Source organism: Heloderma suspectum, chromosome 2 (assembly GCF_057233095.1).
Source record: "Heloderma suspectum isolate Gila_16-S chromosome 2, 16-S_ref, whole genome shotgun sequence".
Taxonomy (NCBI): Eukaryota; Metazoa; Chordata; class Lepidosauria; order Squamata; family Helodermatidae; genus Heloderma; species Heloderma suspectum.
The window spans coordinates 363,511,178-363,528,308 of NC_139459.1; the positions used below are offsets into that span (position 1 = coordinate 363,511,178).

At 45.3% G+C, this 17,131-nt stretch overlaps 1 protein-coding gene across 12 annotated transcripts in view; it reads right to left on the bottom strand.

Moving 5' to 3' along the window:
* The window catches only part of RNF5 (ring finger protein 5), a 51,032-nt gene extending 34,123 nt beyond the window's left edge, over positions 1-16,909 (bottom strand). For 6 of the 12 annotated variants that reach the window (XR_014787230.1, XR_014787228.1, XM_084831102.1 and 3 more), the window contains exons 1-5: positions 16,750-16,909; positions 15,734-15,752; positions 14,137-14,249; positions 3,520-3,574; positions 3,067-3,181 (exon numbers count right to left, since the gene is read on the bottom strand). Coding sequence is in view for 9 of the 12 variants with exons in the window: in XM_084831102.1 (XP_084687228.1) it covers positions 3,067-3,181; positions 3,520-3,574; positions 14,137-14,249; positions 15,734-15,752; positions 16,750-16,889 (442 nt within the window). In the remaining 3 variants the exon portion in view is untranslated. The remainder of the gene's footprint in view (positions 1-3,066; positions 3,182-3,519; positions 3,575-14,136; positions 14,250-15,733; positions 15,753-16,749) is intronic. The other 6 variants (XR_014787229.1, XM_084831108.1, XM_084831106.1 and 3 more) reach the window with 3 other exon arrangements.
* Between the last annotated feature and the right edge of the window lie 222 nt (positions 16,910-17,131).

Genomic DNA, 17,131 nt, shown 5'->3' on the forward strand with positions numbered 1-17,131 from the left:
CCTCAAAGGATTCCATCCTTTCTCCCTTTTTGTCCTTCATGCTCAAACTGCCTCCTAGAATGCCTGGATGGTTCCATCTCTCCGCCAACATGACAGTTCAACGCACCTGGAGGGTACCAGGATGGGAAAGGCTGGTGAAAAGCTTTATGTAGAATTCTCACTTCATAAACTGCTTTTACCCTCCTGTCCCGCTTGTGGGCTTCCCATGAGGCATCTTGGTTGGCCACTGTGGGAAACAGGATGATGGACTAGGTGGGATCCAGCAGGGCTCTTTTTATATTTTATATTTTTATATACATGGATAGCACTGTATAAGTGACTATACTGACTGAAGTAGAAAAACTCCCAGCAAGTGTAAAACTAGTTCATCAGGGATAAAGGTAACAGCCCGGTCTCTTTGCCTGCTGTGTTGGTTGTCTACTTGCAGCGAGTTTGAATGCCCCTTTATTTCAAAAATAAACAAAACTCTGTTCAACTAGAAAGTCAGCACAGCAGGCAAAAGGCCTCAGGTAGAAACGTTATTCCTGATGTACAAATTTTCTATTTATATAGGAGTTCTTTGTTTTGAAGTGGTACAGTTCCTTCTGCCATCTCAGGATTCTGATGCCGCATTCTGTTGCATGTAGAAACCTGGGCCTGATTTTTGCAGGACATGGGTAAGGACTTTCCCCTTGACCTGTGTAGGCTTTCCATGTATGCCTGGTCATGTTGAAGAGCCCTGACCATGTGCACTGGCCCATTTGTGTAATATTGTTAGCACATCAGCCGTACACCTGCCTGGGTCATCTAACACTGCTGTATTAACAGCCAGAACTCTAAAGGAGCTATCCATGGTGCTGAACTTATTTTGGGGATAGGGTTCACCACTTTGGATAGCTTCTTAGAGTTCTGGCAGGTTCTGACTGAAACCCAAAATGGATTAACAGCCCCACCGAAATCAGAGCCACCAGCCTCCACTGCCATCACCTGCTTCTAGAGATCCTCTTAACTCAGAGGTGCGCAACTTGCGGCCCTTGGCTGCTCTCTGTGTGGTCCCCTAAAGTCGGCAGGACCACATCCACATTTCCCCACTGTCCAGCTGATCAACTGAGCTGCAGGGGGAAAAATGCTGTTCCAAGGTCACTGTTTTCCCACTGCTGGTGGCGAAACAGCTGCTGGTGGAGAAAGAGCAATCTTGGTGGCAGTCACTGTGGTATGGCAGAGGCTTTTACCTCCCGACTCCCACCCCAACAGTCCCTCCCTCTCAGCAGGCAGGGAAGGGAGATGTCTGTGTGTGGGAAGAATGTGCGCGCGCTTGCATGTATGGCCCTTGGGGCCCTCAGCCAACACTGGATGCGGCTCTTGGGGCTGAAAAGGTTGCGCACCCCTGTCTTAACTGGACATGCCAAGGCATTCTCTGCATGCAAATCATGTGCTCTACTACCGAGTGCAGAGAAGGAAGCAGACGGCACTTCTTGCAGTCATCTGTCAGGACTGAGTAATGCTAATGCGGCAACTGCACAGGAGGAGGATATGTGAGACAGCAAGCCTAGAACAGCTCCATCACTTAAGGCGCAATCCTATGCATGTTTAGACAGGCATAAGTCCTACAAAAGCTGGATGGGGGATGCTGGGAGTTGTAGGACTTATTCCTGTCTAAACATGCATAGGATTGCAGTTTTAACCACTACACAGAACGCTAAGGACTTCCAGCACCTGTCAAAACTCAAAACTCTGCGTGTGGAAATGTGACCCAATGCAGGTTCTGGCTCAGTACCGCTAGCAGTGACTTCGCAGCAGGAAATGGAAATATCTTTTGTGTGTTTGTGTCTTACTCAAGCCCATGCATAAACAGTGCACTCAAATTTGAGTGGGTTGCACAGACACCACACTGCGCTGAGATGGGAAAACCTAGGTTGGAACCTTGCCAAAGAGAGTTAACCAGGGTAACCTCAGAAAAGGGTTGCATGGGAAAGACAAAGAGATGAATCCCAAGGTTCGCAGAGATTATGAGCAAGCACAGCTGTGGGATAAAACAGCCCTTAAGGCAGGGGTGTGGAACCTCTTTCTGTCTTGAGGGCCAAATTCGATTTTGGAGAAGTTTTTGTGGAGCCGCGTTCCAGGGATCGGCGGGGCTGAAGGCAAAATGGGGTGGGGGCAAAAATGCCAGCATATTTTAGCCAGAGTGAGTAATCTTATGAGCCCTAGAGTGGGGGGGGGGGGCACAGGATAGTTTGGATTCCTGGATCCGAGGTTGGAGTCAGTGGTCCAACCTCAGAGCCAGGAATACAAGCTCCCTGACCCCTCCCCTTCGCAGCCGGTGTGGAGAGAAATGTGCAGATGACCTTGGAGAGGAGGGAGAGGGGGCGTGCCGGTGGGCAAGGAGGGAAGAGGACTGGGAGGGGAGGGGACTGGGGAGGCTGGCTTATTATGTAACGTCAGGCCTCCCCAGCCTCCTTCCCTCTAGCTCTGCAGCCCCAGTTGGACAAAAAAGCCTGTCTAGCCAAATTGCAGAGTGGGAGGAGCACGGAGGCGAACATAAGAAGAGCCCTGCTGAATCAGACCAAGGGTCCATCTAGTCCAGCATTCTGTTCACACAGTGGCCAACCAGCTGTCAATCAGGAACCCACAAACAGGGCATGAGCACAACAGCGCCCTCCCGCCCATGTTCCCCAGCAACTGGTGCACATAGGCTCACTGCCTCTGGTACTGGAAGTAGCACATAGCCATGAAGCCTAGTAGCCATTGAGAGCCTCCAGGAATTTAGAGCCTCTGCCGCTCCTCCCACTCTGCATTGGATGGCCATAAGCTACGGCCATCCTGATAGGATTGTGCCCTAAAGCTCTTACTGCCAGGAACTAAGCCTTAGGGGAGGCATTTCAAGCTTTCAGAATGGGAAACAAACTGCACAAAAGCCAGGAAACCACCAAATTATCTGTGATTGGGAGAAAGGGGCCTGGGTACCTGGGGAACCGTGGAAATCTGGACTGGCACCTCAAGTGGATCAGATTTGGACCCGGGGCCTCAGGTTCTGCATGAGGTTTACACTACAAGCTTAGAAGACCTGTTTTAAAAGTAATGCATTACCTGCTCTTTCTCCCGGGGCACTGTAGCCTGTGGCAAAAAACCCAAAGGGGAATGCACCAATGCCAAATGCCATGTGAAAGCCAGTGGCTGCGTCAGGAAAGCTGCCCATGCCCTGCTTGGGGGGGGGGGGAGGAAAGAGAGAAGGGAGAAGAGTGGATTATTTTTATTGTGTGTTGTTTGGTTTTAATTTTTGTGAACCACCCAGAGAGCTTTGGCTATTGGGCGGTATAGAAATGAAATAAATAAATAAATAAATAAAATTATTTATTTATTTACTTTTGTATTTTTTTTAATATGCCACCCTATAAACAAAAGGTTCTCAGGGTGGCTCACGCAATAAATCAGGATAAAACAGTAAGTACAATAATTTAAAAAACTAAAGTCGAGGGTTAGTAGTCTGTTGCAAAAGGCAGAGTTTGGACTGGGCTGGGTACGGGGAGAGGCTGTACTCACCCCTCGGGACTCAGGCTCCGGGCGCTGCCCTCGTGGTCGGGGAGGTGTCTTCAACCTGCGTGAGGGGGAAAATATATATATATATATATTTCATTCATTCATTCATTCATTCATTGTATTTTTAATCTGCCTAGTAACAAATGTTCTCTGAGCAGATTACAAAGACTTAAAAGAATAAAATACAATGCAAAACAATGAACAGATATAATTATACATAACAGAGGCAGGAAGGCTGACACCCCTTTTCCTCAGTGCTGCTGCTTCTCGCTGCCTGCAGCCTTCCCTGCCCCAGGACTGTTATAGCTAACTGTAATAGATCGGAGTGAAGCCATATTGAGGCCGAGCGAAGGTTGTGCCTGGGTATTTTCTCTGTGGAATTTTCGAATGTGTACATGACCATCGCCACCTTTTGTCCAAAAAATGCAAGATTTGCAAGGTTTGAGAAGCAGTTTGCCTAATCAGCAAGAGTTTCTAAATGAGCCCATCAGACAAGGAACTGCCTGTATGTCACCATCTCTAGGCATGTCACCCAACAGTCTAAGAACTTGTGGTTAAACTAGACTTCCTTTTGGGTCAACAAGCATTCTGCGCATGATCAAGTGGCTGTGTAACCAATTTCCTGATAAAAAGCTAGCAGTGTCTAGCATGCTTTGAGGAGTTTATTTCACTTAGCAGAGAGTTAACTCCTTCCACTGCAGCGTTGTTTTCTCTTTCTCAATAAAGGTGTATTGTCGATTGCTGGGCTAGAACAGGACAGAAAGGGAAGAGCAAGGCGCACGATGATGGAGAGGACTTCTTTTAAATTTATAAAAACCATGTTGGGGTGTGTGTGGAGGTTTATGGAGCACAGGACCCTTCCCTGAGGGGGTTAGAATCCCCTGCCTGGAGGGGAGACAGAGGAAGAGGAGTGGCAGCAGGAGTAAACAGGAGAAAGAATGTGTGTTCATTTCAATTCTGCACTATGTCCAAAACCATGCAAATGAAGATAAAGACAAAACCATGTCACTTTGCTTACTTAACATAAACCAGGGGTGTTGAACCTCTTTCTGTTTCGGAGAAGCGCTCGGGGGCCGCATTCCAGTAGTGGGCAGGGCTAAAACACCAGAAATACCAGCCTCTTGTAGCTTAAAGCTCTCACTGCCAGTAACTAAGCCTAAGGAGAGGCATTTCAACCTTTCAGAAAGGGGGGAAAGATGCAAAAGCCAGGAAACTACCAAATGACTGGAGGTCAAGGAAAGGGATGGGGCCAGGGAATGGGGCACAGCTGTCTGGGAAAACCCCAGGCAGGCCAGATTTGGTCTGCAGGCCTGAGGGTCAACAACCCTGACATAGATGACACAGCATGAACTATTTCTTCCTGCTAGTTCTGGCAAGGAGCTCCATGGGCCCCCAAAACCCTGAGCGCTGGAAACCTTATTCCACAAACCCTTCCAGCATCTCTAGGGATGCTGGAGAAATTCGAGACAGATTAAAATGAGCTCGGATTTCTAAGAATCCGACTTGCAAAATCTACTGCGGAGTGCCCCCCTCAGGCCATGTGAAGTCAGTGGACTTTCTGATGATTTTTTTACTTTCCCGAAATTTACGCATATAAATCCGTAGAAAAACACGTAAGCTTCTGCTGAGGAAATGTTGAATGGAATGGGGGACAATACATTAAATACGTACTGAGGTAAATTATGTAAATACGTAAATACTTACATAAATATTTCCGTATTTTTCTGCATGACAAAAAAAATATTCATGCCCGTCTGTGGGTGGAACGAAAGGCGCCTGACAATCCGCAAAACAAAGACGGAGCGGAGTTTACACACTCCGTACATCTCTAACTACCACTGCCCACCCAGATTTTCAAGCATGCTTCCACAGCCATATGGGCTAGACATGCTTTATTTCTTTTTTAAAGAAAACTGAATTTCTGAGGCGGCCATCGGCCATGTCTCACACCTATATGCTTGTACAGAACCACAGTGGCACATGGCTCGACCTGGTTGAATTATGCAAATTAAGCACACTTTCGGATTGTTTCACCCAGTCTCTTCCACTGCTGCGAGACGCAGGGATAGGGGTGGTCAAACCTGTCCGTTTTGCTTTCACCCACCTTTGGTCTTTTTTTAACCCCAAGTTCTTTCCATCCTGAATATGAAGAAATTTGTGGATGTTGGTAAATTCTTATCACAGTCAGACTGAAACAAAAACACTCTCACCCCTCCCTACGCATGGCGGAGCTATGCAAGGTAGGGATGCCTGGCTGTGTCGTGACTGGCAACCTGGCTTCCTGCCTCCTCCCACATCTCACCCCATCAGGTGGCGCAGTTGTGTAGATCCCTGCGCATGGTGCTTTACAGAGTCCTGGAGGGCATGTCCCTGCCCAGAGGAGCCTACAATCTGTAGCAGCCTTCCTCAACTTGGTGCCCTCCCATTGTTTTGGACAATACCCTCATCACCTTTCACTATTGGCCATGTTAGGTGGGGCTGATGGAGTTGTAGTCCAAAACATCTGGCAGCAGGGGAATTGGTAGGCTTCCAAATCTATTTGCCAGGGAACTTGATCTATGCCCCAGAGACCATTGGGACCAATGGAAGAGTTTTTCCTCAGCTTAATTGCCATGCAGAAGGTAATTCTCATGGGGGATTGCAGCTGGGGTGGCAATGGTTAATATTTCCCCTCCCACATGCTACAATCCCCCACCCCAAATCTTCCCCTGCACGGAAGTAAAGCTTAGAAATAAACTTTTTCCATTGGTTTGGGATGAACTGGATCAAGGTGCAAATTAAGTGAAGAATGTATTTGAGATGTATTTGGGCGAGAAGTTAATTGGCTAGCTTCACCACCTGTGAAATTTAAATAAATCCTAGTAATTATTTCTAAATCTGCATGCACAGATATAAATTAGCACAGGCAGATTTTAGGCCTGTGCCCTGAATCTTTTAAGTGCCTAACAAAGGTCCCACATTGTCGATGGCCGATCTACAGTTTGACGGAGGGGAGGGGAGGAATGCACGTTCATTTCAGTTACACATACACGGTATTGTTAAGGACCCAACTAGACATGATGGGGACAGAGGTGTTTGTTTATATACAGGTATTCCCTGTTCGCATGTAAAGCAGTGTGTGTTTGTGTCACTTGGCTCACACTTTGCAGCAACAAACTGTGGGTAAATTAATTAACCCGCCATTTGGCAGGTTGACTGCTGCTTCCATTTTGCATGACGTGCAAACTTGGACACTTGGGGTTGTTTGTGGGTTAAACAAACCAAAGCTAACCTACAATTTGTTCTTAGGTTAACTCTGGGTTGTTTAACTCACAAACAACCCAAAGTGTCTGGATTCGCATGTCACGCAACAACCCCTGACTGGATGTTGTTTATGCAAAGCGGAAGTGGCTTGTGCACAGGATGCAACCTGTGATGCACAAACTGGGTCTGTGTGTCCAATTTTTACATTCAACATAAGAAGCTGCCTTATGCTGAGTCAGATCATGCATCCATCTAGCCCAGTATTGTTGACACTGACTGGCAGCGGCTCTCCAGGGTTTCAGGCAGGAACTTCTCCAACTTTACCTAGAGATGGAACCTGGGACCGTCTGCACGCACCATCTGAAAGAATGCATCAGCAATTCCTTCCCACATAGCTATGGTGCGCAATCCACAAATCACTTTTTAAGATTGATGGATGACGTGGGGTTAAGTCCAGCTGAATTCAACGAGACTCGCTTCTGAGCAGAAATGCATAGGATTGCACTGTAATCCCCATTTGTATAGAACACACACTTTCACACCTGTTTCCAAACCAAGGAACTTTGATCTCTTTTGGGCTCCATTTGGAACGCTGTCTGTGTCATTCTTCAAATGCTCTGTGCCGACTCCAACCCCTTTTACAGAAATACAATGTATGGCATCCCTTGGGGATTTAGGTTACTTCATTTGCACAAAGATACCCTCAGATCCTGCTCTTTTACAGCCAGATCCTCAGCGTACTTATTCAGAAATAACTTCCACCCCAAGGGAAGAGACAGACATAACAAACAGAGCAGGCTTCCCAACCTGGGACTTGCAGTCCAACACAACTGGACTGCAAGTCCCATCATTCCCAATGGCCATGCTAGTTAGGAATAATGGGAGTTGCAGTCTAACACAACTGGAGGGCACCAGGTTGGGAAGGCTGGTACAGAGAGAGGTGGGGCTGGGTTGGAAACAGCCTTGCTGCCTTCAGTTTACTTCTCTTTAGAATCAACGTTCCAGAACTCTGCAGCAGAAAAGTAGTATTTGAGAGAGCTCTGGGGAGAACAGATCATTAACCTGCTCTTGCGTGCTCTCTCTCTCGCTCTCTCTCTCTCTCTCTCTCTCTCTCTGGGGGTGGGTCCTGGTTGCGCTGCTATTCATTTTTAAGAAGCTGTTCTCGTCCATCACTGCTGTTGCTATTTTGCATATTTTCAAGTTCTTAATTCAGCCTTGTCCAACCTTGGGTCTCCAGCTGTCACTAGGCTGCAACTCCCATTGTCCCAGCCAGGCAATATGGCGGATGGTCAGGATTATGGGAGGTGGAGTCCAGCTCCCTCTGGGGACTCAAGCTTGGCAAAGGCAGCTCTAACAGAACCGTCACTGTCTGTACTTTTGGCATTTTGTTCCCCTCTGACCTCCCTTACTTACAATTCCCTCTCTGTCCACTGAACTACATGCATATTATAACTGAAATTGAGGATAACACTTCGTGCATCTGATGAGATGGACACTAGTCCACAGAAAGTTATGCCACAATAAATCTGTAAGTCTTTAGCATGCCACAAGACTCTTTATTGTTTCTGCTGCAATGCAGGCTACTGCAGCCACCCCTCTGTTGTTCCTATTACACCTTTAATGACAGTTCTTGCGTTGTTGTTAAGCTGCCTTGTGGATCTTGTAGACAGAAAGGCAGGTTATTAACATTTTCCAACAAAGAAAACTAGCTATGCATGGAGCTGATTAACTTGACCCCCATGACATGACTGAGAAACCACTGCCACTAATCCCCATAGCAGTTTTGTACTTCAACCCCCCCGCCCCCACATACTTTGTTTAAAAGAAAGATAAGAACAAATGAATGAATGAACATGCAGTTATCCACGTAGAAGCTTTAAAAATCATTTTAGAAAGTGGACAGCTTGCCTGAAGTATAGCAGAAGAGGCAAGACTGATGGTGGAACGTTGGATTTGCTGGTCTGCACAGCTGTCAGGAGGAAGCCAAGTTCTACCGGCTCCAGGTCTGAGGGGCCCCCGCTGCAAGGTGGATGATAGCAGCCCACCTACCATGGCTGCCTTGCAGCCACTGGCTTACAAGGTACATAATTAAAATAGGTACCTGCAATTGAGGATAATACTTCATGCATTTGATAAAGTGGGCTTTAGTCCATGAAAAGTTATGCCACAATAGATCTGTACATCTTTCAGGAACCACAAGACCCGTGGTTGTTTCTGCTGCAACAGAGGCTAATGCAGCTACCCCTCTGCTGTTCGAGTTGTGTGTTTAACAACAGGTTTTGCATTGCTGTTAACCCACCAGGTGGGTTCCGACATGGACAGAAAGGCAGGCAAAGAAAGGAACTCCCTCCCCATGAAGATATATATAGCCTCGTCACTTCTGGCTTTTAAAGAAAACCGTGAAGACACATTTATAGCAGTCTGCAGAGTGCTGACAGACCGCAAGTAGTTATTACAATGTTGATTCAAGCTGATCAGGTGGGATTTATTAAACATAGACAGGGGGCTGATAATCTTTGATTAGTCATCAATCTGATAGCTTTAAACACTGATCAAATGGACCAGGCTGCCATTGTTTCCTTGGGCAGCAAAAAGACCTTTGATAAAATTGACTGGAAATTTATTTTCACTATGCTGACTAAATTTGGTTTTCCTGTAAAAGTTTTGAAATGGGTCAGAACTTTATAAACCCCAAGAGCTGGAGTTATGACTAATGGCCTTTTTTCAGCTTCCTTTTCACTTATGAGAGGTATGTATTGCCCCTGCAGTAGGCCTCTTAATTTAGAGGTTCCAAGACAGTGATAAATCAGATCCAGGTTTACTTACAAGGAGTACTTTATTGAGTACCATCAGCAAACAGGCGTATTCAGTGGTTGGATCAGACAGCTTCTCTGAACCCAGAGCCATGGGGTAAAATGGGTTTTATACCATACATGTCAGCAGTGAGGCAGCATGACAGAAGCAAGCATTAATTAGCATTTATTCCCAGCATAGACTAACAGTGCTTGTTCAGAAGGAAAACAATCAGAACTTTCCCAGCACAGCCACCTGTACCTCGGCATAAACATAGCCTCACTTCTCAGGCACATCCTAGGCCCTGATAAGATACCAACCTTCGTTAGCATGGAATATGCTGAGGCCGCACTACTGACCTTTGACTCATCTCACATGCTCAGAGGCCCACTAGCAAGGGAATCACACCAATAATGAACCTAAGCAAAGCATTATGGATTTCTAGGCCCCTCTAAAACTACAGGTGAGTTGGTTACAGGCCTGGGGCCAATACAAGGTATCAGGCAGGGATGTCCACTTTCTCCTTTGATATTTGATTTATGTTTAGAACTTCTGGCCTGTGCTATAGGACAGAATAGTAGTCACAGCTTTGTGCATGATAGTTTAGAATTTAACATCATTCTTTATGCTGATGAACTTTTATTGTTTATCTCAGAACTCCAGTCATCTGTTCCGGCCTTGATGCAGTTGATTAATACGTTTGGTAATTTGTCTGGCTATTCAGTGAATTGGTCAAAATCTGAACTAATGCCGATTGGAGATACTATATCTCGTAGTTTATTAGCTGATTGGCAATTTCAATGGTGCCCAGATGTTATTACCTATTTGGGAATATTTATTCCTAGAGACATATCTCAAATGATCAAGCTTAATCTGAATAAACTGATTAATGAGATCTTGCAGGACTTATATGGGCATCTTTAAAGCTGAGTTTGTAGGACAAGGTAAATACACTCAAAATTAATACTATACCTCAGATTATGTTAAACGTAGGATTCCTCTGTCTATATGTGGCAAATAGTTTTTAAAAAATCAATGCATTGTTTTGTAATTTGTGGGGGAGAGTTCCTCTCTGCCACAATTATCTTTGAAAAGGATGCAACTTCCAGTTAAAGGAGATGGGTTTGGTTTTCCAGATCTTACTTTATATCGTCAGGCTTATTTGTTAACTTGTACTAAATTGTGGTCTTTTCCGTTTAGATCAGATTCAGTTTCAGAATGTTGTCTGGGTCCTCTCTCTAAATGGATAGCATTAGGTTCTAGGAATACTAGAATAGATAGGGTTCCTCCCACAGTTACAGCGATTAGAAATGTGTGTGGCATATGATGTGATGTCAATTACATTTTGATCCATTTTCTAATGCTAAATTGATGCTATGGGGGAATCCAGATTTAAAATTGGTAAAAAAATGTTTTTGTGGAGGACATGGACAGATAAGGCAATTTTTACTTTGGATCAACTGGTGGGGTGGATGCTGATGATGAGTTTTTGTCGTCTCTATTTTGCCAGCTATGGCTGAATAGCAATACTTGCAATTGCAACATTTGTTGGTTTGGCCCTGCCGCTTTTATAGCTTCAGCATCTCCCTCACTATTGGAAGCACTTGTTGAGGCCAATCAGGCCAACTGATCTATGATCTTTTCTCTACTTACTATTGGTGAATAAAATATGATATGGAGAGTCTTAGGCAGGAACGGAATAGGGAAGTGGATTGTCCTATTTCGCCTCATCAATGGATTGCCACTTTGGCATCTGTATCTGATGCATCTATGGATCTCACATTGCATCTTATTCAATAAAAACTTTTGTTTCATGTTTATTGGAAGCCACAACATCTCTTTACTAAGGCTTTGTCTAAGTGTTAGAGATGTAGTGCAGCCAATGCTTCTTTTAAGCATATGTTTTGGCAATGCCCAGTATTTGCCCCTTTTAGGAAGGAGGTCATTACATGGATAAATTTTGTACTGGAACACACCTTAATAATTACTGAAGTACATGCTCTTTTAAATGGTCTACTTGCTTCCTGGAAGTAAACGCATGGTCAGCGCAAATGGGTTCTCTGCATCCTTCTCAGCTAAAAGACTGATATTACAACATTGGATACACTCACCTCCTATAATGCAATGGATTGAAGACCTTACAATGCTTTCAACATCTGAATGGGTGTGTAGAGATGCCACCTGCGAACGGATACCTATTTGGATATTTGGTCTGCTTTTGTTGAAGCTTTACAGTTCTTAGAATCCTGTACTTTCATACACACACACACACACACACTCACTCTTCATGTATATGCACTGAAACTGATATATTCAAATCTATGTAGCCACATTCTTTCTTTGTCTTCTTTTGTTGAAATTTTACAATAAAAACACGTTTTAAAAAATCCTGAAGACACATTTATGCCAGTCTGCAAAGTGCTTAAAAACCATTAGCTGCTGCTCCCGGGTGTTCGCGTGTGTGTTTAAGTGTAATTTGTATGTTCATGTTTTCATAATATTGTAAACCATCTTGGGAGAGCAGTGTGCCCTGAAAGGCAGCTTAAACATCTTATAATAACAATACTTACTTTTTTTATTATTTTTAGATACAAGCTTCTTTACAACAAAATGGACACTGAGCCCAGCATGAACACTACTGTTGACATGCAAACAGTATCAACTACAAATGTTTTCAGATATGTCCCAAGAAAAAAGAAAAGACATAATTTATTACATTTGAATCCCATTTCTCTTCCAATGAGCTCGACTCCCCACTCACAGCAATCCTGTGAGATAAGTTGGGCTGACCTAACCCTAAACTCTCTCTCTGTCTTATATAGACACACACAGATTCTCTGGCAGCACCCACCTTGCAGATATGGTAAATCACAACCTGGCTCTGCACTGATGAGTGCGAGATGCCAACTTTGCTGCAAAGTGTCCCTTCAAAGAACACATCAATACCAAAAAGCATTCTGTAAATTAGATTTCTTTTCCCCCATTTGCACTAGCTCTTCATATTCATTTATTTTTCCTTTTGTTTTGGAGGAGGGTCCCTATGACTACTCTTGGGGTTTGCCTCTAGCATCCACACCCCAGGAGCCATCTTGCACCCCCCCACACACACACCAGGCTTTTTTAGGATTGACACCTCAGTTTGCCTGTGCATCAGACTGGGAGTTAAGTTGAAAGCACCTCTTCCTCCTCCTCTCCCACTCCACCCAGGGCCTTCAGGCAGGAGAGCTGAGAGTAGTCTCTGACCTTACACAAGACTTCTGAGGCCACCAGGGTCTTGGCCACAGCACTGTTGCCTAGGCAACAGGCTTACAACCCGGTGGTGGCGTTAGCGACTAGGTCACGGCTTTCTCCAGGGCTCGAGCCGTCTCCTCCTCAGTTGGGTTGCTGGCCAGACCTGCATCTTGCCAGTGGGAGGCAAGACAACAAGGCCAACCCCACAAGGGTTGGAATAAGGGTTGGGGCTGGAACAAAGACAGTGACAGAGATGGGAGCAAGCCAAGGGAACATCAAGGCCTTTCTCCATTCGGACACACAGGGCTGACTGACATCAACTGCCCAGTGGGGTAGAAGGAGTGAGGAAGCTGAGTGGAAGAAGGAGCAGGATGAGGAAACTTCAGGGCCTGCAACAGCCGGACTGCCCCTGCCCTCCGCCCCGCCAGGAGATGAAACGCAAAGCAGGGCCATTCCACCAGCTCTGCTGAAAGTCGACCTCATTCCCCGCCCCCCTTTTCCCTCCTTATCCCCTTTTCCTTGTGTGTCATGTCTTTTTAGATTGTAAGCCTGCAGGGCAGGACTGTCTTTTACTGACTAATTGTAAACTGCTCCAGGAGTCTTTTTTTGCTCTGAGCAAGAAAATACTTTAAATAAATAAATAATAAATAAAACTTCCCTGTTGCAGGACATTAGAAGACTTCCTGCCAGAGATATTGCATGGGGGGGAAGGGTACGGTGAGTTCTAGGAACTGACAGCTTTTGATGGGCAGAACTGTGTGACTTATGCGTTGAACTTGGTGGAAGTTAGTATTTGTTGGCTTTTTGTGGTTCTGTACTGGTTTAGTAAATGCTAAACATTACTGATTGCCTGACAGAATACACAGCTGGCTGGCAACCCTACCCTCACACACAATTTGGGGCACAGAGATACTTTTTTTCTTTTTTAAGACAGGAGCTTTGAGGCTCTGTGTGCCAGGTTAAAATCAATAGGTGGTTTTCCCCAACATTATGCCTCCATGACAGAGATCAACCTGTTGATTTCCACCCCTTGTGCGACTGTTGGTAAAGAGGGCTCTGACTTTCTGATCAACAACAAAAAAGGCTTCAGCTAAGAATTTAGGCCTCAGCACTGGAAGAATTAAGATTTAGAGTGCTTTCAGGCAGAGATCTCCTAGCACTACCAAAGGCATTGTGCAGCTGTTCCATCTTTTTCTCCTTAACGGATTTTCTGCATTAAGGCAAGCAGACAGAGACCAGCCTAGAGGAAGGGGAGATGACTGGAAGAGGGTGCCACTCTAGTCTAGAATTCTAATCCCCTGGAGTACCACCAAAACTGCAAGGAACAAGGACACTCCTCAGGGAAAGGATTACCTGGGATCCTGCTGGGCAGAGCTGCCACGACCATAGAGAGGGATGACTTTGTCGCGGCTGATTCCAGCCTTGCACACGGGGCACTCTTGGCGCTCAGGCCGCGTCTCTAGCCACTAGAGGAGGGGGAGAAAGGCAGTGGTGAATACGAAGGAACTTTTGCCACTCCCCGCACAAATATACAGATCAAACAACAGACCCACAGCAGTCCAGTTCCACATCTGTCACAGGCATCAGTTAGCAGTTTATGGGATTATCAGGCAGTCCCTGAACATGTAGGTGCAGGTTAGGCCTCCCCAACCTGTATAGACTACAGTTCCCATCAGCTACAGCTGGGCCATAATGGATGGGGCTAATGGGAGCTGTAGTCCAACACATCTGGAAGGCACTAGGTTGGGGAGGGCTGATGTTCAACTGGGCAGGCACCACAAGGGTATCTGGCAACAATTAAATATTGGTGCAGTGAAAAACAGAAGACAGTGAAAATCAAGGACACGACAAGAGGTTAATTTCAGGCAGGTGTCAGCCTAGGACCTGTTTTCAGTGTCAGGCCTAGGGTATATGAAGTACTAATAACTGAGTGTCTCTGAGCAAGTGCAAAGTTATCTTCCCCAAGTAAATGCACTTGGCTCCCACATATCTGGGACTTAAGGGGAAATGCGGTTTCCAGATATTTTTGAAAGTCAGTACTTTTTGGAAGCAGAAAAGCTCCTAGAAAAAAAACCCAGGAAATGTATAAAAAAGCCAAATAACAAATGGATAACAGAAGAAGATACAGAATATTAAGTTAATGTGCAAATTATGAGCAGTTATTAAGATATGACAACGTAATACTAAAGCTATGGTGTGTTTTCAGGGTAACTCGGAAAATTACATACTGGAATGAGAACAATCCTTATGATAATTTGCAGCCAGGAGATACTGTCAATGTTATAATGAAATGGGGATATGTAGATATAACCTAGGACTCTGCCATTTTCTTGTTTCCTATTTTGAGCTGTTATTTCAGAACAAAAACATGAACATGACCTGCCCCTTAAGCTCTGGTTGTTGTTGTTTTCATTATTTATTTTCTCCCTATAGTAATTTCTAAAGTAATTTTTAGAAATTAAGTACAGCCAGAGATAGGTGAGGCTGTGGAAGAGTTCAAATCAAGGACAGCTGCTCTGGTAAGAAATACTTTACTAGGGGAGATCAAAGGTCCATATAGCTCAAGATTTTGTCCGTAACAGTAATCAGCCAGGTGCACACAAAAGGGTCACATGCCGGGCAGAACAGAGATAGCTGCTGAAGGCAAACAGTTGGGGAAGGCTGTTATACAAAGGTACACTGCTTCTGGATATGGAGGTCCTATTTTCTCAAGCTAGCATGTTGAACAGCCACTTGGAGATCTTTCAAGTATCCCTGATAGTCACACATATTATTAACACCTCCTGTAACAGCCTGCTCCCAACGCTGAGGCAGGCAAGGCACACACAACTCCCAGCAGCAGAGGGCGCATTCTACCACACATTCATTCAGCCACATAGACCAGACACGCCCAATACTGCTGACCTACACATCAGCATCCAAATAACAAGATGCAAACACAGAGACTCACCTGGTGAAGACAAGGCCAGCTGAAAAAGAGAGAAGAAAAATAGCATGACTTCTTTTTTTCAAACCCGGAAGAATCATCTGACTCAAATAAATTTAAGAGAAATACTATGTGAAATCAGGACCACATGAAGAAAATACATTTTCACTGACTGGCTCTTTAAGTTTTGAAGTCCCAGGGCATGGTCTGAAGGCACCAGTTGCTGGGGAGAATGGATGGGAGAATGCTGTTGCACTCATGTCCTATTTGTGGGCATCCCATTGGAGCAGCTAGTTCGCCACTGTGTGAACAGAATGCTGGACTAGACAGCCCCTTGCTCTGATCCAGCAGGGCTCTTACATTCTTATGGCACATGAGGCAGCCACCTTGCTAAAACTAAGCAGATCTGGATCTGGTCAGTGCTTGGAGGGGGGTGACCACGTGGGAATCCCATGTAACCACCTTGAATTCCATGATGAAAGAAAAGTGAGATACAAATGTAATAATAATGTTTTCTTTCCCCCAGATACTCTCCCAAAGGTGAGATTGTGATTGGCCCCAGGTCACCCAATGATCCTCATGAAGCCCCAGTCTCCCTGGCTCTAGTCCAACACTTTATAACCATGACACCACACTACCTATCCTTTGATATTGTTCCCTGCTCCTCTTAGATTTCAAGTAAGGAGTGCTTTGGTTAAGGGGAAGTATAGAAATGGAATAAACAAATAAATAAAATAAAGACTACCACTTTAAAACAAATTAAATAAACAAACGTGGTGCTACTTCTGTGCCTTTAATACTACCAATTTACTTAACAGTCACAAATTGAACAGGAAGTCTCTTCTGCTAGCATGGGAAAAAGCAATAGCGAAAACTTCACCTGTTAGATTTCTACCTGTCAGGCTGTTAAAGGCAGGCGCAATAAAAAGGGTGGTCATCCTCATTGCCAACCACCCTGCTCGGTGCCTTTTTTTTAACAGCTCCCACATACCCCCACATTCCTCAGCTGACACGCCCCTTTATGTCCTTCCCCATCTCACCAGTACAGGTGGCCACAAAGCCCAATGACAGCTTCTCTTGCCGGCTCCAGACAGATATTGCATTCGAAAGCACTACGGTCGCGGTTTGACCCCTCGGCTTCCCCGTCCGGGACCCCCGGACCCGTCCCGGCCGCCGCCATCTTCCGCCCTCACTTAAACTAAAGGAGAGGGGGCTAGAAACGCCCGCTCTTCAGCAATTGGTCCTTCTGGCCGTCTTTCACGCGCTGCCGACATTTCATTGGACGCAGAGGTGGTCAATTGTGGTACCTAGCAAAGCTGATTGTGCAAGTACGAGTTAGTCCCGCCTATAGCTTTGTGGGCGGCTCAAAACTTTTTTTTACTGGTTGCGTTTGTGGGGGTGTCAAAATATGAGGCTGCCTTA